Raw genomic sequence first — 26908 nt, 5'->3', positions numbered from 1 at the left:
AAGGATTCTTCATTAAATCCCACCTAAGTCTCCTGCCTTTATCTTAATCTATTCACCCCCCCCTCCCCCGGCTACTGGCCTCTCTACTAAGGCAGGTTTCTTCCTATCTACCGTATCCATTCCCCTCATAATTTTGTACATTTCAGTCAGGGGCCACTTAGCCTTCTCAGTTCTGAGGAAAATAACCCCAGCCTATTTAGTCTCTCTTCATAGGTGAAATGCTCCAGCCCAGGCACCATCCTGGTGAATCTCTTCTGCACCTTTTCCACAGCAATCACATCCTTCCTATCATGTGGCAACCAGAGCTACACACAGCACTCCAGCTATGGCTTTACAAACATTTTATACAGCTCCATCCTAATTTCCTTGCTTTTGTGTTCAATGCCTTGACTACTAAAGCCAAGAGTCCCAAAGCCTTCTTAATCATTGGATTCACTTGTTCTGTTGCCTTCAATGATCTGTGGATATGTGCACATCCTCTGTACTTCAGAGGTTATTACTATTTGTCAAAATTCCCTTACTTAGTTTTGAATACTATGCTTAAACTCAGTTTTCTCCCTTTCAAACAGGACGTAAAATTCAATCACATTATGGTTGCTACTACCAAGTGGTGCCTTAACTCTGAAGTTGTTAGTTAATCCTGTCACATTACAGGTACCAAATCAAATACAACCTATTCTCTGCTTGGTTCCAAAATATCTAAGAAACCAACTCAAAAGCATGAACTCTATAAATACTTTGTTCAGGCTCCTACTCCCACTCTAATTTTTCTAGTTAATACATAAATTATAATTACTCATGTTTATTGATGCCCCTGTCACAAGGATCCAATATTTCTTCCAGTACACTCTGTCCCACATCATGGTTACTATAAGGGAGCATGTAGACAACTCTCACTAGTTACTTCTTCCATGACTATTCCTCATTTCCATTCAAACTGATTCCACATCCTGATCTTCTGAACTAAATGTCTGACTACTGTACTTGATTAGAAGTGCTGCCCCCTACCTTTACCTAGCTTCCTATTTTTCTTGAATGTCACATGCTCCTCAATATTAATTAAACCTTTACCATCCTGAACCCATGTCTCTATTTCAATGTGAGCTATAAATTTGTTTACTTTGTTATGAATACTATATGCCTTTAGATTTGTATTACTGTTACGTGTAACAACTAGCTTTGATTGTTAATATGTTGCTTAAGTTCTTTTTCCTTTCTGCAACTTCCTGCTTTTTTCTGACCCTCATTTCCCATAATACTATTTTCTTCTCTGATCTTGTCTCTACTCTTTGATATACTATAGTAAATCCTTTTCAACTGTGAAGTCATAAATCGCTAGTTTGTTTATATGCACCAAAGAAAAGTAACAACAAAAATCAAATTCAGTGGGCAAAAATTATGGATACTCCATTTTAAACTTATTTTTAACAAGCTTCAGACTTGTGAATTTCATCACTCACGGGGGTTGTCTGGAAAAGAAGCCTCACAAATACTGAGGAATCACTGTACATCTTTCTACATTGGGTTCCTTTAAAACCCTCTTCAACAAAATTGAAATTACTTTAAAAAATAGGGGAGAATACAAGGATTCCTTTGCAGCTTTGGAAAAGCAAGTGATGCTAATTGGTGTGTATGAAATAATGTTACACTTTGGGGACAGTGAGGTCAAGACAAAGTTCCACAATTTTCTACGGGTTCACGACAGCATGGCATAGCAAAGAGCCTCTGATTGGTCAGGTTGCAGCTTACTGCAGAACCAGTGAGGGGAGTGAAATAAAGACAGAAGGAAATTTCCAGAGGTTAGCTGCATTGATTTTTCTCATATTTAGAAATACTAAAAGAAATAATTCAAAACGGACCCAAAGATAGCAAGAAAGACCCTGGGTTCAACCAAGCAACCAGTGAACTACAAGCTGATCAGCATTGTGCTAATAACATTGAGGGATCACCAAAGAATGAGGATTGTGAAATCAATGATCTAGTTTTGTGATTTTAGACAGGTGATGGAGAACTGTGTTCTTCTAATTTTTTCTCCTCCATTTATAACATTAGAATTTTGTTTTTTTTTCTCAGCTGCGTATCTGTGTGGGAGTTTTAAAGAGGTCAAATTTAAGAATCATAAATTAGAAATCCCATTTTGTTGAAATTAAATGTTGCAATAAATAGTTATTTATAATTGTTATGAAAACAACCTGATGTGGTTTGCTTTTCTCCTAGGTAGCAGTCAGCTAGAGACAAATTGGGATTTGAGGCAGTTTTATGAACTCTAATATTTATTATAGCTGCAGGAATAATGGGGCTTGATGTCCAGCAGACTACTGCATTGGGTTGTGACAACAGAATAGATTTATTCCAAAGATTTTGAAAAATCCAACGAATGGGCCCATGGTTGACGGGAAATTTTAAAGAGAGCATTAGACTAAAAGAAAAAGCATTTTATCATGTGAAGTGGCAAGGCGGAAGATTGGATAGAAAATAAAAAAAGCAAAGAATGACCAAAAAGTTAATAAAGGGAAAAGTAGAGTCTGAGAGGAAGCCAGCCAGAAATACAAATACAGACAGTAAGAGTTTCTATAATAAAGAAGAAATAACAAAGTGAGTTTTGATCGTATAGAGAGTGAGACTGGAGAATTAATAATGGAAAATGAGGAAATGGCAGATATGCTGAACAGGTATTTTGCACCAGTCTTTAATATAAAGTATGCAAGAAACATCCCAGAAGTAGTGACAAATCAGGAAATGGAAGGAAGTGAGGAACTTAGGAAAATGACAATCACCAGAGACATGATATTAAATAAATTAGTGGAGCTTCACAAAATTCCTCTGATTCATGAAAGTGCCAGTAGATTGTAAGATAGCAAATTTAACTCCTTTATTCATAAAGGATAAAAGATAGAAAACAGAAAATTATGGGCCAGTTATGTCATTTCTGTCATACAGAAAACATTAAAAGTATTATTTAAAAAGTCAATTGTGGGTACTTAGATAAATTCAAGGTAATCAGGTAGAGTCAATTTTGTGAAAGATTAATCTTCCTTGACTAATCCATTCTGAAGAGGAAACACGTGCTACAGAGTAAGGGAACCAGTAGGTGTAGTGTTAAACATAGAACATAGAACAATACAGCACAGAACAGGCCCTTCAGCCCATGATGTTGTGCCGAACATTTGTCCTAGCTTAAGCACCCATCCATGTACCTATCCAATTGCCACTTAAAGGTCACCAAAGATTCTGACTCTACCACTCCCACAGGCAGTGCATTCCATGCCCCCACCACTCTCTGGGTAAAGAACCCACCCCTGACATCTCACCTATACCTTCCACCCTTCACCTTAAATTTATGTCCCCTTGTAACACTCTGTTGTACCCGGAGAAAAAGTTTCTGACTGTCTACTCTATCTATTCCTCTGATCATCTTATAAACCTCTATCAAGTCACCCCTCATCCTTCGCCGTTCCAACGAGAAAAGGCCTAGCACTCTCAACCTATCCTCGTACGACCTATTCTCCATTCCAGGCAACATCCTGGTAAATCTTCTCTGCACCCTCTCCAAAGCTTCCACATCTTTCCTAAAGTGAGGCGACCAGAACTGCACACAGTACTCCAAATGTGGCCTAACCAAAGTCCTGTACAGTCGCAACATCACTTCACGACTCTTGAATTCAATCCCTCTGCTAATGAACGCTAATACACCATAGGCCTTCTTACAAGCTCTATCCACCTGAGTGGCAACTTTCAAAGATCTATGAACATAGACCCCAAGATCCCTCTGTTCCTCCACCTCACTAAGAACCCTACCGTTAACCCTGTATTCCACATTCTTATTTGTCTTTCCAAAATGGACAACCTCACACTTGGCAGGGTTGAACTCCATCTGCCACTCCTCAGCCCAGCTCTGCATCATACCTAAGTCCCTTTGCAGCCGACAACAGCCCTCCTCACTATCCACAACTCCACCAATCTTCGTATCATCTGCAAATTTACTGACCCACCCTTCGACTCCCTCATCCAAGTCATTAATAAAAATTACAAACAGCAGAGGACCCAGAACTGATCCCTGCGGAACTCCACTTGTAACTGGGCTCCAGGCTGAATATTTACCAGCCTGGAGCCCAGGCTGGTGTTCTGTTGGTTCTGATATAATGCAATAGTTCCACTCTCGTGCAATTTTGTGTTATAAGAAAATTGCACAATATCCACCCCATTTAAACTAATGGGGCTGGAACCACATTATTCCCAATACAGGTAAGGAAAGTTTGTGTTCTGCAAATAACGGTCTAAACTCTAAACTATGTTAAAGCCAATTCACATTGAAGAAACACGCGTTATAGCAGAACTGACTGTACTTAGATTTCCAGAAGACATTTGATAAAGTGCCACATCAAAGGATTATTGCATAAAATAATAACTCATGATACATGGAGTAGCATATAGGCATGGATAGAAGATTGGCTGGCTAATAGGAACAGAGGGTAAGCATACATTGGTCCTTTTCAGGTTGGCAAGGTGCAATAAATGATATGCCATAGAGATCGGTGCTGGGACCTCAACTATTTACAATTCATATAAATGACCTCCATGAAGAACAGACAAAATTTGTTGACAAATTTGTTGCTCACACAAAGATAGTTAGGAAAGTAAGTTGTGAAGAGGACAGAGGAAGCTACATAAGATGGAGAAAGATTGAATGAGTGAGCAAAGATATGGCAAATGGAGTATAATGCAGGAAAATGGGAAATTGTTTTTTTGCAGGAAACATTTTAAAAAATTATCTAAATGGCAAGAGACTGCTAAGATCTGAAATGCAGAGGGACCTGGATGTCCTCATGTATGAATCACAAAAGGTTAGTATGTAGGTATGGCAAGTAATTAGAGAAACTAGTACTGTTATCATTTATCGCAAGAGGAATTGAACACAAAGTAGGGAGGATAAGCTTCATTTACATACGACAGTGGTGAGGCCACTGGTATACTGTGCACAATATTGGTCACGTTATATAAGAAAGGATGTAAATTTGCCTGAAGCAGTACAGAAAAGGTTTACCAAACTAATTCCTAGAATGAACAGGTTGTCATATGAGGAATGGTTGGACAGGCTAGGCTTGTAACCACTGGAATTTAGAAAAAATAAGACGTGAATTTATGAAATATTTAAATCCTAAGGAGCTTTGATTTGGTTAATGTGGAAAGGATGCTTCCACTTGGGGAAGAATTTAGAATTAATGGTCATAGAGTCATAAAGTCATACAGCACAGAAATGGACCCTTCGGTCCAACTCATTCGTGCCAACCAGACATCCCAATGTGACCTAGTTCCATTTGCCAGCATTTGGCACATATCTGTCTAAACCCTTCCTATTCATATTTACATCCAGACACCTTTTAAATGTTGTAATTCTATCTGCCTCCACCACTTCTTATGTCAGCTCATTCCATTCAAGCATGACTCTCTGCTTGAAAACGCTACCTCTCAGGTCCTTATTAAATCTTTCTCCTCTCGCCTTAAACATATGGAAAAGGGGTTGCCCATTTAAAACAGAGTTAAGGATATTTCTTTTTTCACAGAAGTCTGTGAATCGTTGGAACACCCTTTCTCAACAGGGATTGGAAATGCAGTCTTTGAATATTTTTTAGGGCAGAGGTCAATAGATTTTTGATAAGCAAGGTGATGAAAGAATATCAGAAACAGGCAGGAATGTGGAGTAATTACATCAGCCATAATCTTACACAATGGTGGAGCAGGGGTCAGGGGCTGAATAGCTTACTTCTGCTCCTAAGACCAAGGTAAATTTCTATCTTATTATCGAGTCAGTTATCTCATTGCTATCTATGGGATCTTGCTAGTACAATCTGTCTGCCACATTTACCTAAGCTTCAACAGTCACTACATTTCAAAAAACAATGCTGCCTGTGAAACCCGCTACAGGAATGTAAATATCTATATGAATCCAAATCTCAACTGCACCCAATAGCTTTCACCTCTTTTTTTTCTCTAAGTACTTCAAGTGGAGTCGCAGGTAGATAGGATAGTAAAGAAGGCGTTTGGTATGCTTTCCTTTATTGGTCAGAGTATTGAGTACAGGAGTTGGGAGGTCTTGTTGCAGCTGTACAGGACATTGGTTAGGCCACTGTTGGAATATCGCGTGCAATTCTGGTCTCCTTCCTTTCGGAAAGAGGTTGTGAAACTTGAAAGGGTTCAGAAAAGATTTACAAGGATGTTGCCAGGGTTGGAGGATCTGAGCTACAGAGAGAGGCTGAACAGGCTAGGGCTGTTTTCCCTGGAGCGTCGGAGGCTAAGGGGTAACCTTATAGTGTTTTACAAAATTATGAGGGGCATGGATAGGATAAATAGACAAAGTTTTTTCCCCGGGTTGGGGTGTCCAGAACTAGAGGGCATAGGTTTAGGGTCAGAGGGGGAAAGATATAAAAGAGACCTAAGGGGCAACTTATTCATGCAGAGGGTGGTACGTGTATGGGATGCCAGAGGATGTGGTGGAGGCTGGTACAATTGCAACATTTAAGAAGCATTTGGATGGGTATATGAATAGGAAGGGTTTGGATGGATATGGGCTGGGTGCTGGCAAGTGGGACTAGATTGGGTTGGGATATCTGGTCGGTATGGACGGGTTGGACCGACGGGTCCGTTTCCATGCTGTACATCTCTATGACTCTATGACACTTCCTGGATGCCTTCCTTCTGCACCAAAAAGCCCAAGTTTATCCAGACTTCCATCACAACATAGATCCCTGACATCCTGCACTAAGAAGTGGAGTTCTCTGCACGAGCTCCAGGATTTTAGCTATTATATATTGATCCTCCAACTCTCTCATTTCTTGGTGACCAGAGTTGTGTGCAGCATTCAATCTGCCTGAATGCATTAAAGTCATTACCTTCTCTGTATTACTCCATTGTTTTGGCCACATAGTAAAATATCCACTTAAGGTTAAGGATCACAGTTCTGCATCAACTGAACAAGATTAACATTGAAAACCCATATTACTTCATCTATCTTAGCTGATGAACATTTAGGGGAGCAATGTAGATATCAGTGGGCTTACATAGTTTGAGAGGTAAAAACAATAACTGCAGATGCTGGAAACCAGACTCTGGATCAGTGATGCTGGAAGAGCACAACAATTCAGGCAGCATCCAACAAGCAGCGAAATCGACGTTTCGGGCAAAAGCCCTTCATCAGGAATAAAGGCAGAGAGCCTGAAGCGTGGAGAGATAAGCTAGGGGAGTGTGGGGGTGGGGAGAAAGTAGCATAGAGTACAATGGGTGAGTGGGGGAGGAGATGAAGGTGATAGGTCAGGGAGGAGAGGGTGGAGTGGATAGGTGGAAAAGGAGCGAGGCAGGTCAGACAAGTCTGGACAAGTCAAGGGGACAGTGCTGAGCTGGAAGTTTGAAACGAGGATGAGGTTGGGGAAGGGGAAATGAGGAAGCTGTTGAAGTCCACATTGATGCCCTGGGGTTGAAGTGTTCCGAGGCGGAAGATGAGGCGTTCTTCCTCCAGGCGTCTGGTGGTGAGGGAGCGACGGTGAAGGAGGCCCAGGACCTCCATGTCCTCTGCAGAGTGGGAGGGGGAGTTGAAATGTTGGGTTGATTGGTGCGGGTGTCCCGGAGATGTTCCCTAAAGCGCTCTGCCAGGAAGTGCCGAGTCTCCCCAATGTAGAGGAGACCGCATCGGGAGCAACGGATACAATAAATGATATTAGTGGATGTGCAGGTAAAACTTTGATGGATGTGGAAGGCTCCTTTAGGGCCTTGGATAGAGTTGAGGGAGGAGGTGTGGGCACAGGTTTTACAGTTCCTGCGGTGGCAAGGGAAAGTGCCAGGATGGGAGGGAGGGTCGTAGGGGGGCGTGGACCTGACCAGGTAGTCACGGAGGGAACGGTTTTTGCGGAAGGCGGAAAGGGGTGGGGAGGGAAATATATCCCTGGTGGTGGGGTCTTTTTGGAGGTGGCGGAAATGTCGGCAGATGATTTGGTTTATGCGAAGGTTTGTAGGGTGAAAGGTGAGCACCAGGGGCGTTCTGTCCTTGTTACAGTTGGAGGGGTGGGGTCAGAGGGCGGAGGTGCGGGATGTGGACGAGATGCGTTGGAGGGCATCTTTAACCACGTGGGAAGGGAAATTGCGGTCTCTAAAGAAGGAGGCCATCTGGTGTGTTCTATGGTGGAACTGCTCCTCCTGGGAGCAGATACGGCGGAGGCGGAGGAATTGGGAATACGGGATGGCATTTTTGCAAGAGACAGGGTAGGAAGAGGTGTAATCCAGGTAGCTGTGGGAGTCGGTGGGTTTGTAAAAAATGTCAGTGTCAAGTCGGTCGTCACTAATGGAGATGGAGAGGTCCAGGAAGGGGAGGGATGTGTCAGAGATGGTCCAGGTAAATTTAAGGTCAGGGTGGAATGTGTTGGTGAAGTTGATGAATTGCTAAACCTCCTCGCGGGAGCACGAGGTTGCGCCAATGCAGTCATCAATGTAGCGGAGGAAGAGGTGGGGAATGGTGCCGGTGTAATTACGGAAGATCAACTGTTCTACGTAGCCAACAAAGAGACAGGCATAGCTGGGGCCCATACTTGTGCCCATGGCTACCCTTTGGTCTGGATATTTGAAGGTGATAGGTCAGGGAGGAGATGCTACTCTCTCCCCACCCCCACCCTCCCCTAGCTTATCTCTCCATGCTTCAGGCTCTCTGCCTTTATTCCTGATGAAGGGCTTTTGCACGAAACGTTGATTTCGCTGCTCGTTGGATGCCTCCTGAATTGCTGTGCTCTTCCAGCACCACTGATCCAGAATCTGGTTTCCAGCATCTGCAGTTATTGTTTTTACCTGGTTGATTTTAACCCTACTGCGAATCCTCTTGCAAGGATGCCTGCCTTGAAGAAGTTTTCCTCCTCTCTCTACAAGAATCTCAGGGAGTCTCTCTCCCACTGCAACTCCCAGGTCATTTCCTCTGCCCTGAAGCTCTTCAACCATGTCGTGAAACAAACTCGGTACGACAGCCACATTTGCTTCCTCAGTGCATGACTCCGTAACCAACTCATCCCACACAGACTCCGGATCATCTTTAAACCAGCAGAATTCGGACCCGAACAGGACAAACAGTATAGACTACAGGTTCAAAAATTCTGGATTAGTGGTGCTGGAAGAGCACAGCAATTCAGGCAGCATCCGAGGACAGGCAAAATCGACGTTTCGGGCAAAAGCCCTTCATCAGGAATAAAGGCAGAGAGCCTGAAGCATGGAGAGATAAGCTAGAGGAGGGTGGGGGTGGGGAGAGAGTAGCATAGAGTACAATAGGTAGGTGGGGAAGGAGATGAAGGTGATAGGTCAGGGAAGAGAGGGTGGAGTGGATAGGTGGAAAAGGAGCTGGGCAGGTCGGACAAGTCCGGACAGGTCGAGTTACTGGAGGTTAGAAACTAGGATGAGGTGGGGGTAGGGGAAATGAGGAAACTGTTGAAACCCACATTGATGCCCTGGGGTTGAAGTGTTCCGAGGCGGAAGATGAGGCGTTCTTCCTCCAGGCGTCTGGTGGTGAGGGAGCGGCGGTGGAGGAGGCCCAGCACCTCCATATCCTCGGCAGAGTGGGAGGGGGAGTTGAAATGTTGAGCCACTGGGCGATTTGGTTGATTGATGCGGGTGTCTCGGAGATGTTCCCTAAAGCGCTCTGCTAGGAGGCGTCCAGTCTCTCCAATGTAGAGGAGACCGCATCGGGAGCAACGGATACAATAGATGATATTAGTGGATATGCAGGTAAAACTTTGATGGATGTGGAAGGCTCCTTTAGGGCCTTGGATGGAGGTGAGGGAGGAGATGTGGGCACAGGTTTTACAGTTCCTGCGGTGGCAGGGGAAAGTGCCAGGATGGGAGGGTGGGTCGTAGGGGGGCGTGGACCTGACCAGGTAGTCACGGAGGGAACGGTCTTTGCGGAAGGCGGAGAGGGGTGGGGAGGGAAATATATCCCTGGTGGTGTCCAGGGATATATTTTGCCTGTCCTCGGATGCTGCCTGAATTGCTGTGCTCTTCCAGCACCACTAATCCAGAATCTGGTTTCCAGCATCTGCAGTCATTGTTTTTACCTCTACAGGTTCAAAAACACTAGCAACAGTTCTCCTTCAAGATCCTCCGCTCCATGCTTGCAGCAATGCGCCGGCACCTAACCCCTCTACAGTCTGCCCTGCCTCAGCTGAGGGCCACGCTCTCTCAGAATTGCAAAGGACCCACTCTGTACTATATCCTCAGGAGAATTCATACTCTCAACAAACAGTATTTCAATTCCATCTCAAACATCAAAAACTGTAAGTACAACAAATTTTTATCTACCCACCTCCATAATCAGCGCTCCTCAAACATTCCAGAAGATTCCCCTGGCCTCGGAAATGCCATTAGCCATGCGGCTGATGCAGCTACCACCCCCACGCTGATTGATGATGTCACTTCCGCCCCCATCATGGCCACTCCCACAGCCACTTCCAGCCCTCACATCATCGCCGATGCCACACGCTCAGTGACTTCCGCCACCCCTACTGCCATGTCTGCCACCATGTCCGCCCCCATCAGCGCCACTCACCTGCATTCTGCTGACACGCCCCCCACAGACCCCACTGTCACTATCCTCACCCCCCACAACCCCGAGGGGAACACTACCCCTGCTCATGACTCCACCCCCATTCCCCCCACCATCACACCCACTCCAGGTACTGGTTCCGACCCCATTCCCAGCTCCACACCCACACCAGGTCCCCAGCTTCCAACCTCATAGCCCGGGAACCCCGCACTGCCCGGTTCTACATCCTTCCCAAGATCCACAAGCCTGACTACCCTGGCCGACCCATTGTCTCAGCATGTTCCTGCCCCACTGAACTCATCTCTACCTACCTCGACACTGTCCTATCCCCCCTAGTCCAGAGACTCCCCACATACGTTCGGGACACCACCCACGCCTTCCACCTCCTCCAAGACTTCCGTTTCCCCGCCCCCCAACGCCCCATCTTCACCATGGATATCCAATCCCTCTACACCTCCATTCGCCATGACCAGGGCCTCGAAGCCCTCCGTTTTTTCCTCTCCAGACGTCTCCATCAGTACCCTTCCACTGACACTCTCATTCGTTTGGCCGAACTGGTCCTCACCCTTAACAATTTCTCCTTTGAATCCTCCAACTTCCTCCAGACCAAAGGGGTAGCCATGGGCACATGTATGGGCCCCAGCTATGCCTGTCTCTTTGTTGGCTACGTAGAACAGTTGATCTTCCGTAATTACACCGGCATCACTCCCCACCTCTTTCTCCGCTACATTGATGACTGCATTGGCGCCACCTCGTGCTCCCGCGAGGAGGTTGAGCAATTCATCAACTTCACCAACACATTCCACCCTGACCTGGACCATCTCTGACACATCCCTCCCCTTCCTGGACCTCTCCATCTCCATTAGTGACGACCAACTTGACACTGACATTTTTTACAAACCCGACTCCCACAGCTTCCTGGATTACACCTCTTCCCATCCTACCTCTTGCAAAAATGCCATCCCGTATTCCCAATTCCTCCGCTTCCGTCGTATCTGCTCCCAGGAGGACCAGTTCCACCATAGAACACACCAGATGGCCTCCTTCTTTAGAGACTGCAATTTCCCTTCCCACGTGGTTAAAGATGCCCTCCAACGCATCTCGTCCACATCCCGCACCTCCGCCCTCTGACCCCACCCCTCCAACCGTAACAAGGACAGAACGCCCCTGGTGCTCACCTTCCACCCTACAAACCTTCGCATAAACCAAATCATCCGCCGACATTTCCGCCACCTCCAAAAAGACCCCACCACCAGGGATATATTTCCCTCCCCACCCCTCTCCACCTTCCGCAAAGACCGTTCCCTCCGTGACTACCTGGTCAGGTCCACGCCCCCCTACGACCCACCCTCCCATCCTGGCACATTCCCTTGCCACCGCAGGAACTGTAAAACCTGTGCCCACACCTCCTCCCTCACCTCTATCCAAGGCCCTTAAAGGAGCCTTCCACATCCATCAAAGTTTTACCTGCACATCCACTAATATCCTTTATTGTATCCGTTGCTCCCGATGCGGTCTCCTCTATATTGGGGAGACTGGGCGCCTCCTAGCAGAGCGCTTTAGGGAACATCTCCGAGACACCCGCACCAATCAACCAAACCGCCCCGTGGCCCAACATTTCAACTCCCCCTCCCACTCTGCAGAGGACATGGAGGTCCTGGGCCTCCTTCACCGCCGCTCCCTCACCACCAGACGCCTGGAGGAAGAACGCCACTTCAACCCCAGGGCATCAATGTGGACTTCAACAGCTTCCTCATTTCCCCTTCCCCAACCTCATCCTAGTTTCAAACTTCCAGCTCAGCACTGTCCCCTTGACTTGTCCAGACTTGTCCGACCTGCCTCGCTCCTTTTCCCCCTATCCACTCCACCCTCTCCTCCCTGACCTATCATCTTCATCTCCTCCCCCACTCACCCATTGTACTCTATGCTACTCTCTCCCCACCCCCACCCTCCCCTAGCTTATCTCTCCACGCTTCAGGCTCTCTGCCTTTATTCCTGATGAAGGGCTTTTGCCCGAAACGTCGATTTCGCTGCTTGTTGGATGCTGCCTGAATTGCTGTGCTCTTCCAGCACCACTGATCCAGAATTACATAGTTTGAGAGTCTGTGGTGTTTGGTTATTTGTCTGCTACATATGTCTGATCTCAATGTCAAAACCTGGTACATAAATCTATCAATTCCATAATGTAAAAGCATGGTGGTATGGAAAGAAATTTCATTTCTGTAGCAAGTTGCTGAACCAAGTTTCTTCTTATCTTCTCCTATTATTTGTTTTTCTACTGGAAATGAAGCTAGTCAACATGTTAAAGTCACTACACTACAACAATAACCAGCTTTACTTAATCAAATATAAAGCATTTTGGGCTACCCGACAGTAGTGAAAGGGGCTGTATAAGTGCAACTCTTTCTTTTTTCGACAACCTAATGGTTCGGAAGAAACCTAACCAACCAGTACATAGTTTTAAATCACATCATTCATTCAGAAGCAAAAGTCAATTCATAACGTCTGTTCAAGTCAAGCAACCATGGAGATAAGGTTGGGTCCCTGTGGTCAGTTGGCTAGCTTTATCACACATTATTTGTTCAGATCAGAGATAAACATGGATTTTAGGCTTTATAATATTTGTACAAGCTGATCAAAGAGAGAAAATGATCAGGATGTGAATCTAGCTGCTGGTCAGTCACATTATGGACTGTCCACACTTCCTAATACCTGGAGGCTGCCAGTGCAGTAGAATCCATTTACATTCCAAGTAAATTTAACTATACCAAAGCAAAAAAAAAGGAAAAACAAATCTATGGTTGCATAGCTGTGGGTAAATTTATAAAGTGGATTATGGAGATACAGTGTTTCAAAATCTGTGCTTCTGTCTGATTCCTGGAAATGGATGAGGATTAATTGGTGAAAATGGGATATAACTGCAATTAAAACTGTATGTGGAGGCAATACTATGACTTTAAGAGGTGTATTTTCTCCTGGATATTTTTGTAGAGAGATTTTGAGCCATAGGTTTCGAGCTGTCTCCATCAAGCCAATCAAATAAACAGCTTGTGAGGTTTTGGGCTTGTTAAAAGTTGGAACAATAGAAACAGCACGAATGGGTGGAGTCAAGCTCCCACAGAACTGGGGTTTTAGTTTTCTTCTCAGTTGGGGTTGTTGGGGTTTTGAAGCTGCTGTACATCTCTTCCTGATATATCAAAACACGTGAGCTGTCTTCCTCTATCAGAATTTTCTCTTGATGTTCTTTCCTCTGGACTGGAGAAACATTGTATGTTTCTACTTTCTAAAATAATCTATTTCATTGAATTTGTCTTTGTCAAAGGTGTGTTTATGGAATATTACTATATTGGAACTGTTGCTATTTAGTAGTAAAATAATCTATTATTCTGCTAGATTTTCCAATACAGTTGAAGTTATACCAATTCTTTATTATTTTGTCTGTATTTTAGCTGTAGGGTAAGAAAAAATCTGTTTTGCTTAAAGCTGAATAGTGTAACTAATCAAATTACATCTGGAACACAGCACCTTACACTCGCCTTTACTTAAGATAAAACTTAGAGTCCAGGCTATCTCCTTGATACATGTGAAGAGGGTTTGATGTAATCTATAACAATGCATTATTTAAATATCTCAAGCTGAAGAGTACGAGTCGAGAGTGTGTTGCTGGAAAAGCACAGCATGTGAGGCAGCAGCCGAGGAGCAGAAGAATTGACCTTTCGGGCCAGAGTCCTTCATCAGGAATCAGCCCCATTCCTGATGAAGGGCTCTGGACCGAAATGTCGATTCTCCAGCTCCTCGGATGCTGCCTGGCCTGCTGTGCTTTTCCAGCAACACACCCTCGACTCTGATCTCCAGCATCTGCAGACCACACTTTCTCCAAGCTGAATAGTATGCCAAGTTTGTCCAGAAGAAAGTGATAAACTATTCAGTCGCTAACTTTAGGTTCTGATGTAAGCTCAATCACTCTCCATATTTAAACACATATTGACTACTCAATAACTGTTGTGCAATCACACCTTTCTAGCCATCAATCTCTACCATCGGTTTTCAAACTGATGGCTCCAAGGCAATTTCTGGCTTTCGAGTCAACATTGTCTTTCTGCCCATCAAGGAATGGACACAATATATTCTCCAAAGTAGCAGCTTAAGAACACTACATTCTTCATCAATTTTCATACATTTGTTTCTGAGTGCTTGTAACTTAGCGAGTGCTTGTAACTGTTTGAATAGGAGAAAGTGAGGACTGCAGATGCTGGAGATCAGAGCTGAAAATGTGTTGCTGGAAAAGCGCATCAGGTCAGGCAGTATCGTAACTGTTTGAATAGTATGTCAAAGCCCTACATAAAAGTTTGTAAATCATGTTCTATATGAAATCTGATGTCAGGTATTTTCCTCAAACAAAATTTTCTTCCAGCCTATCCAGTACCTTGTGCCTAATGTCTAAATTCACACTATACCTTAGCCTCTGTCTCTCCACGATGTAAAGTGTATAAATGATGCACGGCACTCTGTGAGGATGAACATGGATGTGTCAAGATTCGAAATACATGAAAGTCATGGCCTTGTGTGTCAGTGGTAACCAGCAGCATTCCTGAAATGAACATTAATAACACAAATTAACAAAGCTAACTCCTGACACACAGTGGATTAGATCAGTTCAACATAAAGTACATTTTTACTATAAATTTTAAATTAAGGTTAGGTTGGTGCATTCAACACGGTAATTCAAAATCAAGGCAGTTAAACATTTCTAAAAATTCTAAAAAGATTAAAGTTTTTGTTTTTACTCATCAGGGCTACATGCAAGAAAACCAGCTTTAAAAGGAAAAAAAAAATTAAACAGCATGAGAAAGGGTGCTGATTGTTTAAAGAAAGCAATATAAAAGACAGTTAAAAAGGAAGACTGCATAATGTGACACCACTATGACAGGCAAGAGTGGAATGACTGGATAATTCCCTTTTAAATCACATTAGAGACTGTACTATTTATAACATTTGATATTGATCTTAAGCACATAATTTGTATTTTGCAACTATCTTCCACTCATTGTATTTTGCTGGAGAATTTTGAGAGACTGTGGCAGATTTGGTCTCACATTTTGTTTGCTCTCGGGTCATTTTCAGCAGCCTATTCAGACACTAAGGACTCTCTACAGTGGGCAAATTGACATATTTAGCTCAAGCCACACCTTGATAAGAGTTGAAGCGTGCACCAGTAGCAACCATGTGGAACTAACATCAAAGAACTAACTGCTACTTAAAATGCAAACAGGTGGGGGGAATCCAAGATGGCAGCATCCTGCTAGGATCACGTTTGCTGGGCTCCGTGCTACAACATCAACAAGACAGAGCTAGAACCTGTCCCATCCATGTTACTGTGAGTAAAAACATAATAAAAGAGTTAGAGAACCTGAAAAGTTACTTATCTTTGTTTTTTACTGCAGAGAATGCCAAAGAAAGGAGGAAGCTCACCCTGGGCTGGAGCCACGGCCCAGCCCGGGGGGCAGTGGGCTTGCTTACTCACCAGACCGTGGTTGAGGAGCTGGCCAAATCTCGTAAGGTCTTGGGGAAGCAGATCGAAGAAAAAATCGAGGAGAAGCTAGCTCTGCTACACTGCAAGACTGGGGCAAAAGAACTGATTAACTCGAGCGCTGGGCTGCAGGGGCAGAGGCAGAGACTGACTCCTCCAAGAGATTGAAGCCCTGGAAACACAGGTCCGTGGTTGTTGGATCTGGTGGATGATCTCAAAAACAGGGACAGAAAGAACCTACGTGTTGTTGGCATACCAGAGCAACCAGTGGAGTTCTTTGAGAAAAGGTTCCCAAATTCCTTAGTTTGGATGCTGAAAAGGGATGGATAAAGATTGCGAGAGCCCACTGGGTTGTGGCACAAAAGCCAGGTATGAACCAGCGCCCCTGTCCTGGTAAGGTCCCATTATTATAAAGACAAGCAAAGAGTCATGGAAGCTTCCAGAGCCCAAGGGAGGAATCCGAAGACATTGGTGTGTGACAGCTCCAGGATCATGTCCTTTCAAGACTCCTCGGCAGCGGTGATCCAGAAAATGAAGTCCCAAGACGCGTCAAGAAGAGATTGAGAGAGTGTGGGATCCAGTATTCTTTAAGATATCCAGCAGTGCTTCAGATCATTCATAATGGATCTAGACATTTATTCAACTCGCCAGAGAAAGCGAGGAACTTTGTGGACACGCTGACTTAAATCGAACGACCGAATATACATGGAGGACAGAGCTGCTCAGATTTGTTCTTCTTTAAAGAGGACTTGGTGGAGTCTCGTTTTTGTTGGTAATTTACCTTTAATCTCTAAGCTAAATTATACCAAGGGATGGGTGACATATCTATTTTTAACTTACTTGTTTATAGTACTAATCTTGTTTTTGTTTCTTTTCCAACCGGGCTGTCGGCGTATGTGGCTCGACCCTAGCTGGTAGGAGTTGAGAGGGCGGTTGGGATGGTTAGTAGGGTTGTGAGATGTGTCAGTGCCCCCTCCGAATGGGGGGAAATTCCTCTAATCAGTGTCTTTGGTGATTTTTTGTTTGTTTTGTTTTTGGTGTATATAGTTTTTGTAAGTTTTGTAGCTTTGTTGCTGCAGTTATTTTAGTTTGTGCAGTTTTTGTGTTTTATGGATTTTCTTGCATTGAAGCTCAACGATGTATAGTTTGAGTTCTCCCTCTCTGGAGTCTAAATGGTGCTATGGAAGGTTTTGGCTAAGGACATGCTCAAGTGGTGCATCTAGACCATTAAGGGGAGTCACTCACCGGTCAAGAAGAAGATGTTACTTTGCGGAAACACACCTAGATGATGCAGAGCACTTGAAACTGCAGCAGAATGGGAATGACCGAATTTATTTCTCATCTTACAATACGAGGAGTTGAGGGATGGCCATTCTAGTTAGAAAGAATCTCCCACTTAAGTTGTTAGAGTGTATTAAAGACACACATGGGAGATTTGTAATCTTTAAAGCTCTGATACCAGGGGAAGTATACGAGATCTTAAATGTTTACTGTCTCCCGGTCCACCCCCTTAAGTTCTTGACAGATGCACTTTCTAAACTTGCTAACCTTGCATCTCAGCGTATTATTGTGGGGATTTCAATTGTCTAATAGATCCTATAGTGGACAGATTGCCCAAAGGCCCTCCGATATCTTCTTCACAATCTAAGCTATTAAGGGATTTATGTACTGAACCGGGATTGGTAGGCGCTTGGAGGCACCTTCACCCTACTGGTAGGGATTTCACATTCTTCCTGAATCCGCATAAAGGCCGTACCAGGATTGATCTTTATTTGACCCCTGCAGTGCATCTGGGCTCGGTGGTGTCATGTGCAATTGGCAATATCACTATTTCTGATCACGGCCCAGTGTATTTAATGGTCAAGAATAAGGATACTATGCTAGGTTTGAGGACTGGACCCCTTCTTCCTCAAGGATAGTAGGTTTACTGAATTCTTTTCTATTGAATTCAGGACTTTTTTAGGCATTAATTCAGGTTTGGCTAGTACTCCATCCATTCTCTGGGAAACTACTAAACCTATGCTAGGGAGTTAGTTACTTCCGATTCAACCAGTAAGAAACAACAAATGGGTGAGCAGCAACGCTTGCTCGGGACACATCTGAAAGCAGCTGAAAAGGCAAACCTTGACAGGCCTTCGCTGGCTAAACTGCAGAGGATCAAAGCACTTCTGTCAACACTGAACTCCATGCTTACACAGACAGCCAAGAAGGTATCTCGCCATGGAAAGGAGTGCTCCTCAAGCCATTACCTCAATCAGGGACGACACTGGAAATTTAACCCATGATTCTAAAAGGACCAATGCAGTATTTCGGAAATTTTATTCTGAACTATACCAGACTGAAAGTTGTGAGGATGGGCGGGTTAGGATGGAGTCTTTTTTTAAGAACTTGGACCTTTCGGGAGTGAGCCCTGAACAACGGTCTCTCCTTGATGCCCTGTTGTCAGGGCAGGAGGTGCAGGAGGCTGTGAGGCAGCTCCAGAATGGAAAAGCGCCTGGTCCTCATGCACTCCGCAGTGAGTTCTATAAGGAATTATAAGTATGTTGTCAGGACTGATGCTTAGTATGTTTAACAACTCACACAGTTGTGGCCTCCTCCCACCATCTCCAAGAGAGGCGAACATCTCTCTCATCCTGAAAAAAGGAAAGGCCCCAGAGGATTGTGCTTTCTGTAGGCCCATTTCACTCCTAAACGTCGAATTCAAAATCCTATCCAAGACTTTGGCACTAAGGCTAGAAACTGTACTACCCTCCATCATTATGGAGGACAAGATGGGGTTTATAAAAAATTGCAGATCATCAAATAATGTCAGGAGGTTACTTAATGTGATCCAAGTATGTCAACAGCAATTGGTACAGGGATTAGTGATCTCTTTAGATGCAGAAAAGGCATTTGACCGGGTTGAGTGGCCATATCTTTTTTTATACTTTAAAGTGGTCTGGCTTGGGCAAGGCCTTCATCAGATGGGTAGAGGTTTTGTATAGTGACCCTCTTGACGCGATCCTCACCTATGGTGTGCGGTCAAGCAATTTCAATATTTGTAGGGGCAGTCAACAAGGCTGTCCCTTATCACCATTGCTTTTTACATTGGTGATTGAACTGCTGGTGGAGCAATATGCAGGAATCCCAATATATCCGCTCCAGAAGTGGAGACATGGTCACATAAGATTGCATTCTATGCAGATAATGTCCTTGTCTTTTTATTAAACCCAAAAATTTCAGTGGCACACCTGACACCAATTTATTTTGGTGGATTTTTGGGTTAAAAGATCAATTTTGCAAAATCAGAGGCCATGCCCATGGGTGGTCTTCCGAGAATGCCTGATCCTGAGGGCGAAACTTATTTCCCTTTAGATGGTCGCAGAAGGGCTTTCTCTACTTAGGTATACTTATTGTCCCAGTCTTTGATCGGTTATTTTAAACCAATTTTGCCCATTTATTCCACAGAATCAAGCAGGACCTTTGTAGATGGGCAGCGCTTCCGATCTCTTAGCTAAGTCGGATAGCCCTCATTAAAATGAACATTCTGCCCCATTGTTTTGTATTCGATGCGAATGCTTCCTCTAAAAGCAAACATAAAGAAGACTGAACGGATGGTTCAGTTCCTTCACCTGGAATCGCAAGTGACCCCTAATTAAACTGAGTAAACTGCAGTTACCTTACAGACTGGGAGGAGTGGGCCTCCCAGACATCAAAAACTATCAATTAAGCTCGTTGCTATCTTATGTGAGTGACTAGGCCCGAGGGGAACCTCACTCACTTTGGTAGGACATCGAAGCATCTCAGGCAAGATGCCCCTTTACTAGCCTGCTGTTCTTAGACATAATGAGGACAGTTAAGAATATTGTCATAGCCCAATAGTTATTAATACTGTCAAGGCGTGGAGGGCAATGTGTCAGAGGGCAATATTGCCAAAACATAATTTTTTGCACCCATAGTTGGTATGCCTGGGATGATGACTCAGGTTTAAACTATGGGCAGCGAGGGGCGTGTCTTTCCTTGGTGATTTATTCGAAGGGGACATACTGATGTCTTTTGAGCAACTGGCTCAGAAATATGAGTTGCCCGCTCTTCCGCTTTTTTCAAATTAAAAATTTCATACAAAAAGAGACCACACTTCTAACTGATTTTTATAGATCCAACATGGAGAAGAGGGTGCTGAGCGATGAGGGTACACTTTCTGTGAGAAATATTTATCACCTACTGGGAGAAAGTCCCTCGGATGAGTCCGAATGGCTCTGGAAGGTATGGGAGAGTGAGCTAGACATTGAGATTTCTTCTGATGTGCAGGAGGATATCTGGGAAAGTGCAAGAAGGATCTTGATTTGCAACAGAACCCATGCCTTGCAGTTGAAGATTCTGCACACGGTCCACTTGGCTCCAGACCGCCTCGCAGAATTTAAAGCGGGAGCATCTCCAATGTGTCCTAAATGCCAAGGTAGTCTGGGCACGCTCACTCATTGTCTCCGGTCCTGCCACAAGCTGCGGGCATACTAGAGCACTGTGGTAAGTGAAATAGAAAAGGTCTTGGGGACAGAGGTGGAGATTGACCCGGTATCTCTTCTTCTTGGCCTTATTAATTGACTTCCATTAGATGCATACAAAACAAGGCTTTTCAGTATCCTCACTTTTTGTGCAAGAAAGAACATTTTGTTAGGGTGGATGGGTGTCTGAAAATCCCCCAGGGCTGTTGGGTTGGCGTAATGGAAATGGAACACATCCCCTTAGACTTTCTTATGACTATGGTGCACCATAAAACTGAGAATTTTTATAACTGAGAATTGTGGCAGCCCTTCTTCGGCTACTTGGGTACAGATTTGTCTGTCATACTAATAAGAGCCTTTATATAGCCAAAGCAATTCTGTTCAATTAATCTGGTATCCAGAGAGGAGGAACTACAAACATATGAATACGTATAAATTTATGTGGTCGATGGTTGAGGGCTATTGCTTTGTTTCGTTGAACTGTATTATCATCATTATTATTATTGTTATGATCTTCCTTTCTTTAGTTAGTTATTTATAAATATTATTTACTTATCTATGTAATTAGTGCGGCTTTTTTACATTGGTTTGAATTGTTTGATTTTGTATTTATTGTAATATTCAAAAAAAATCCTTTTTTTCAATAAAAAATACATTTTAAAAAATCAAACAACTACTTATTTTGGAAGCTGTAAAACATGCTAAAAGCTAATATTTGTCGTTTTATCCTCCCCTTATACTGACCAGTTGTCAGGATAAACAAGTCACTGCTGAAAACTATCAATGCTGCTTGAAGGGATAACTATTTAATATGCACCTGCTGCTGCAGCTGTAAAGATGATCACTAAAGCAACCTTCCACTTGGTTCCTGAGCCATTCTATATCATAATGCTGTCTGCCCACCACAACATCCCACATATTCATAGAGTCATAGAGATGTACAGCATGAAATTAGACTCTTCGGTCCAACTCATCCATGCCGACCAGATATCCCAACCCAATCTGGTCCCACCAGCCAGCTCCCAGTAACCCTCCAGTCCCTCCGTACCCATGCAGATGCCTTTTAAATGTTGCAATTGTACCAGCCTCCACCACTTCTTCTGGCAACTCATTCCACACGTGCACCACCCTCTGTGTGAAGAAGTTGCTCCTTAGGTCTCTTTTATATCTTTCCCCCTCTGACCCTAAACCTATGCCCTCTAGTTGGGATTCATCCCACCCCAGGGAAAAGACCTTGTCTATTTACTCTATGCATGCCCGTCATGATTTTATAAACCTCGACAAGTCACCCCACAGGCTCCGACGCTCCAAGGGAAAACAACCCCAGCCTATTCAACCTCTCTCTATAGCTCAAATCCTCCAACCCTGGCAACACCCTTGTAAATCTTTTCTGAACCCTTTCAAGTTTCACAACATCCTTCTGGTAGGAAGGTGACCAGAATTGCACGCAATATTCCAACAGTGGCCGAACCAATGCCCTGTACAGCCACAACATGACCTCCCAACTCCCTGTACTCAATACTCTGACCAATAAAGAAAAGCATACCAAAGCCTTCTTCACTATCCTATCTACCAGCAACTCGACTTTCAAGGAGCTATGAAACTGCACTCCAAGATGTCTTTGTTCAGCAACACTCCCAAGGACCTTACCATTAAGTGTTTAAGTCTTGCTAAGATTTTCTTTCCCAAAATGCAGCACCTCGCATTTATATGAATTAAATTCCATCTGCCAATCCTCAGCCCATTGGCCCATCTGATCAAGATCCTGTTGTAATCTAAGATAACCTTCTTCGCTGTCCACTACACCTCCGATTTTGGTGTAATCTGCAAGCTTACTAACCATACCTCTTATGCTCACATCCAAATCAGTTATATAAATGACGAAAAGTAGTGGACCCAGCACCGATCCTTGTGGCACTCCATTGGTCACAGGCCTCCAGTCTGTAAAGCAACCCTCCACCACCACCCTCCGCCTTCTACCTTTGAGCCAGTTCTGTATCCAAATGGCTAGTTCTCCCTGTATTCCATGAGATCTAACCTTGCTAATCAGTCTCCCATGGGGAACCTTGTGAAACGCCTTACTGAAGTCCATATAGATCACATCCACCACTCTGTCCTCATCAATCCTCTTTCCTACTTCATCAAAAAACTCAATCAAGTTTGTGAGACATGATTTCCCACGCACAAAGCCATGCTGACTATCCCTAATCAGTCCTTGCCTTTTCAAATACATGTACATCCTATCCCTCAGGATTCCCTCCAACAATTTGCCCACCACCAATGTCAGGCTCACTGGTCTATAGTTCCCTGGCTTGTCCTTACCACCTTTCTTAAACAGTGGCACCAGGTTAGTCAACCTCCAGTCTTCAGGCACCTCACCTGTGACTATCGATGATACAAATATTTCAGCAAGAGGCCCAGCAATCACGTCTCTAGCTTCCCACACAGTTCTAAGGTACACCTGATCAGGTCCTGGGGATTTATCCACTTTTATGTGTTTCAAGACATCCAGCACTTCCTCCTCTGTAACATGGACATTTTTCAAGATGTCACCATTTATTTCCCTACATTCTATGTCTTCCATGTTCTTTTCTAAACACTGCCGCAAAATACTCATTTTGTATCTCCCTCATCTCCTGTGGCTCCAGAAAAAGGCCGCCTTGCTGATCTTTGAGGGGCTGTATTCTCTCCCTAGTTACCCTTTTGTCCTTAATGTATTTTTATAAACCCTTTGGATTTTCCTTAACCTTATTTGCCAAAGCTATCTCATGTCCCCTTTTTGCCCTCCTGATTTCCCTCTTAAGTATACTCCTATTGCCTTTATACTCTTCTAAGGATTCATTTCATCTATCCTGTCTATACCTGACATATGCTTCCTTCTTTTTCTTAACCAAACCCTCAATTTCTTTAGTCATCCAGCATTCCCTATACCTACCAGTCTTTCCTTTCACCCTAACAGGAATATACTGTCTCTGCACTCTCGTTATCTCATTTCTGAAGGCTTCCCACTTTCCAGCCATCTCTTTACCTGTGAATATCTGCCCCCAATCAGCTTTTGAAAGTTCTTGCATAATACCATCAAAATTGGCCTTCCTCCAATTTAGAACTTCAACTTTTAGATCTGGTCTATCTTTTTCCACCACTGCTGCTGAGATGTCCTAGAAGAACATGATCTTAGAGCCCTCGTAAACTAGGGCCTTTGGATCTTTCCCCTGGATTCTGGAAGCTTCCATGATTCTCTCTTTATCTCTATAGTGATGAAACCAAGATAGGACAAGAACATTAGTCAAAACCTGACCTCCACACTGTGACCCAGTGAGCCCTCTCAATCTTCAAGCTTCTCATTCCAGCCTCCAAGTTAAGGAATTTCGGTAAACAGTCCTCAATAAATTCCAATGGTCGCTCACCTTCCTTACCCTCCGGCAGACTGACGATCCAAATAGTTTTTCTCCTGCACCTGTTCTCGAGGTCATCAATCTGGTCAAGTAAATTATGGATCTGGGTCTCCAGGGACTGGATCCTATCCTTGGAGAAATCAGTATCAGCTTCCAACACTGTGACTCTGTGTTCGACCTCATCCACTCTTTTCTCCAGGCCTCCCAGCTGCTGTCATGCTTCTGAAGCATGATAGCAATCAGGACCAGCTTCTCCTCTATCTGTTTCCGCAACACCTCGCGAGACTTCATGACTTTACCAGGACTCAATTTTTAGGAAATTGAGTCTGAGGATCCTGCAGACTGGGCCATGGGCCTGGCCTCGGATGTACCTGCTCCCTTCTTCGGCGTCCCTGACTGGCGAAAACCAAGGTAAGCTGTTCTCTAACAGTTTTCTGGGACTCCATGACATATCTAGAGTCCCAGGAAATCGCGGTGGTCCGTGTGGGGCAGGTTAGAACTTCGTCCTGCTTGTGATATGGTTCAGAGCTCTGCAACGCAATCTTTCTAGATCACTGCCAACTTGAATCCACCCCCCCCCCCCCAAAACATTCTTGACCATCTTATCCACTTGTGTTGCCACTTTCAGGAAATTGTGGACCTGTATGTTTTTGTGTGTTGTGACGTTTTCTGGTGTGGTAGTTTTAATTCTCGAGTTGACAAGATAGATATCAATAAGGAAGTATATTTGTCCTATTCTAGCATACTCATCCAGGTGGAATTATAAGACATTCCCCCCACAACTGCTTTCACCTGCTTAAAACAATCCCTGGTATTATTTTACATTTACATTCTATGTGTTAGTCCATACTGTTTTTAGGATTCTGCAAATAAATAATTTTCCTACATTGACAGACATTACAACACAATCAAGGACAACAGCAATCTTTCATTATTGGACAGATTTGCCCTCGCCTTGTTGAAATTCCATATTAACCCTGTTTGCATGTCTGTGACAGTATGATTTACAGATAATGCCTGTTATTGGTTTGAAGGTGCAACATTCCTGATCTTCCAAAGGTTACTCGAAAGGCCAAAGTCCCACCAAACTTCTTGAAACTACATTCAGATCAGGTTGTAAAAATTAAAAGATGAATGCGATTCCCCGGCACTACTATTGAAGGATAGAACATAGAACATTACAGCGCAGTACAGGCCCTTCGGCCCTCGATGTTGCGCCGACTTGCCATACCAATCTGAAGACCATCTAACCTACACTATTTCATGTATGTCCATATGCTTGTCCATTTGTCAGCAACCTTTCATCACCTTCTCAAGGGGCAACCAGAGATGGGCAATAAGTGCTAGCCCAGCCAACAACACTCACGCCATTTGAAAACATTTTGTTAGTGCAAAGCAAGATGCTATAAATAAAAAATGAATAACCAGATGAACGATTTGTTATGATGCTAGTTGAGGCATGGTCATTGAGTCAGATCATTAGGGGAACATAGATAAGAAAATACCTAATGACGCAGGAAATTAATAAGGAAAGTCCCGAGTTAGCTTTGAGTCACTACCATGGGATCATTTGATGGCCTTTCAATAGGAATGGGTTAATGTCTCCTCTAAAAGATTGATCTGTCAACAATTCAGAACTCATTCAGAGTCATAGAGTCAAACAGCAGGGAAACAGATCTTTTATAGTTCAGTCATTCCTAACCGACCATAATCCCAGGCTAAACTAGTCCCACCTGCCTGCGCTTGGCCCATTTTCCTCTAAACATTTCTTATTCACGTAATTATCTAAATGTCTTTTAAACATTGTAACTGCACTCGCAATCACCGTACATGAACCACCCTCTGTGCAAAAAAATTACCCCTTGTGTCTTTAAATCTTTCTCTTCTCACCTTAAAAATATGCCCCCTAGTCTTGAAATCCCCCATCGCAGGGAAAAGACACTTGCCATTCACTTTATCTATACCCAACATGGTTTTATAAATGTCTATAACGTCACTCCTCAATCTTCTACGCTCCAGTGAAAGAAGTCCTAGCCTATCTAGCCTCTCCTTATAACTCAAACCCTCCATTCCCGGCAACATCCTGCTAAATGTCTTTTGAAATCTCTCCAGCTTAATCATATCTTTCCTGTAACAGGGAGACCAGAACTGGATGCAGTATTCCAGAAGAGGCCTCACCAATGTACAGGTCAGGTGAATTGGCCATGCTAAATTGTCCATAGTGTCAGGTGCATCAGTCAGAGGGAAATGGATATGGGTGGGTTACTCTTCGGAGGGTTAGTGTGGACTTGTTGGGCCGAAGAGCCTGTTTCCACACTGTAGAGGATCTAATCTAAACTCAGTTCAACAACTACAGCAGGGAGTTGAGCGTATGGTGCTGGAAAAGCACAGCAGATCAGGCAGCATTCGAGGAGCAGAAGAACCGACGCCTCAGGCAAAGGCCCCCCATCAAGAATGAAAGGCTTATGGCCGAAACTTCAACTCTCCCTCCCCCCGGATGCTGCCTGACCTGTGCCTCTCCAGCACCACCCTCTTGACTCTGATACTCCAGCATCTGCAGTCCTCACTTTCTCCTAGTTAACTACCGTGAGGACCCAATACTTATCAACTGAGCTGAGAGGTACACTGCCATCAGTTGAACCAAGGAGGATCTCACTCACCCCGGCACTCAAACAATTTACTAATATTTTGATAATTATCAGTAACAGGACTAGATTGCCAAGACAACTTAAAAATCTAGGAAATTATGTCAATCACTTCACTTGATTCCCCAGAAAAAGGAAGCCCTCCACATGAGGAACAGTCTCCTAGCAGAAGTTTGCCCAAAGGAGTTTCTGCTCTGGGTTCTGGTCTCCATCACTATTTAAAGAATTTTCACCACCTTCAAACATCCCAAGGCCAAAAGTGGGTGTGTCACAGGGAAGCCAGGCAG

General features: G+C 44.0%; 1 protein-coding gene across 2 annotated transcripts in view; it reads right to left on the bottom strand.

The window, feature by feature from the left end:
* Positions 1-26908, bottom strand: part of bcas3 (BCAS3 microtubule associated cell migration factor) — a 1223934-nt gene that overhangs the window by 724365 nt on the left and 472661 nt on the right. For both annotated transcript variants that reach the window (XM_043718095.2, XM_043718097.2), the window contains exon 14: positions 15025-15158. In XM_043718095.2, coding sequence (XP_043574030.2) covers positions 15025-15158 — 134 coding nt within the window. The remainder of the gene's footprint in view (positions 1-15024; positions 15159-26908) is intronic.

The sequence above is a fragment of the Chiloscyllium plagiosum genome, unplaced genomic scaffold (genome assembly GCF_037043375.1).
Source record: "Chiloscyllium plagiosum isolate Xiang-an unplaced genomic scaffold, Cpla_swu_hap1 HiC_scaffold_31, whole genome shotgun sequence".
NCBI lineage: Eukaryota > Metazoa > Chordata > Chondrichthyes > Orectolobiformes > Hemiscylliidae > Chiloscyllium > Chiloscyllium plagiosum.
This window is presented reverse-complemented; position numbering and strand designations above follow the sequence as displayed.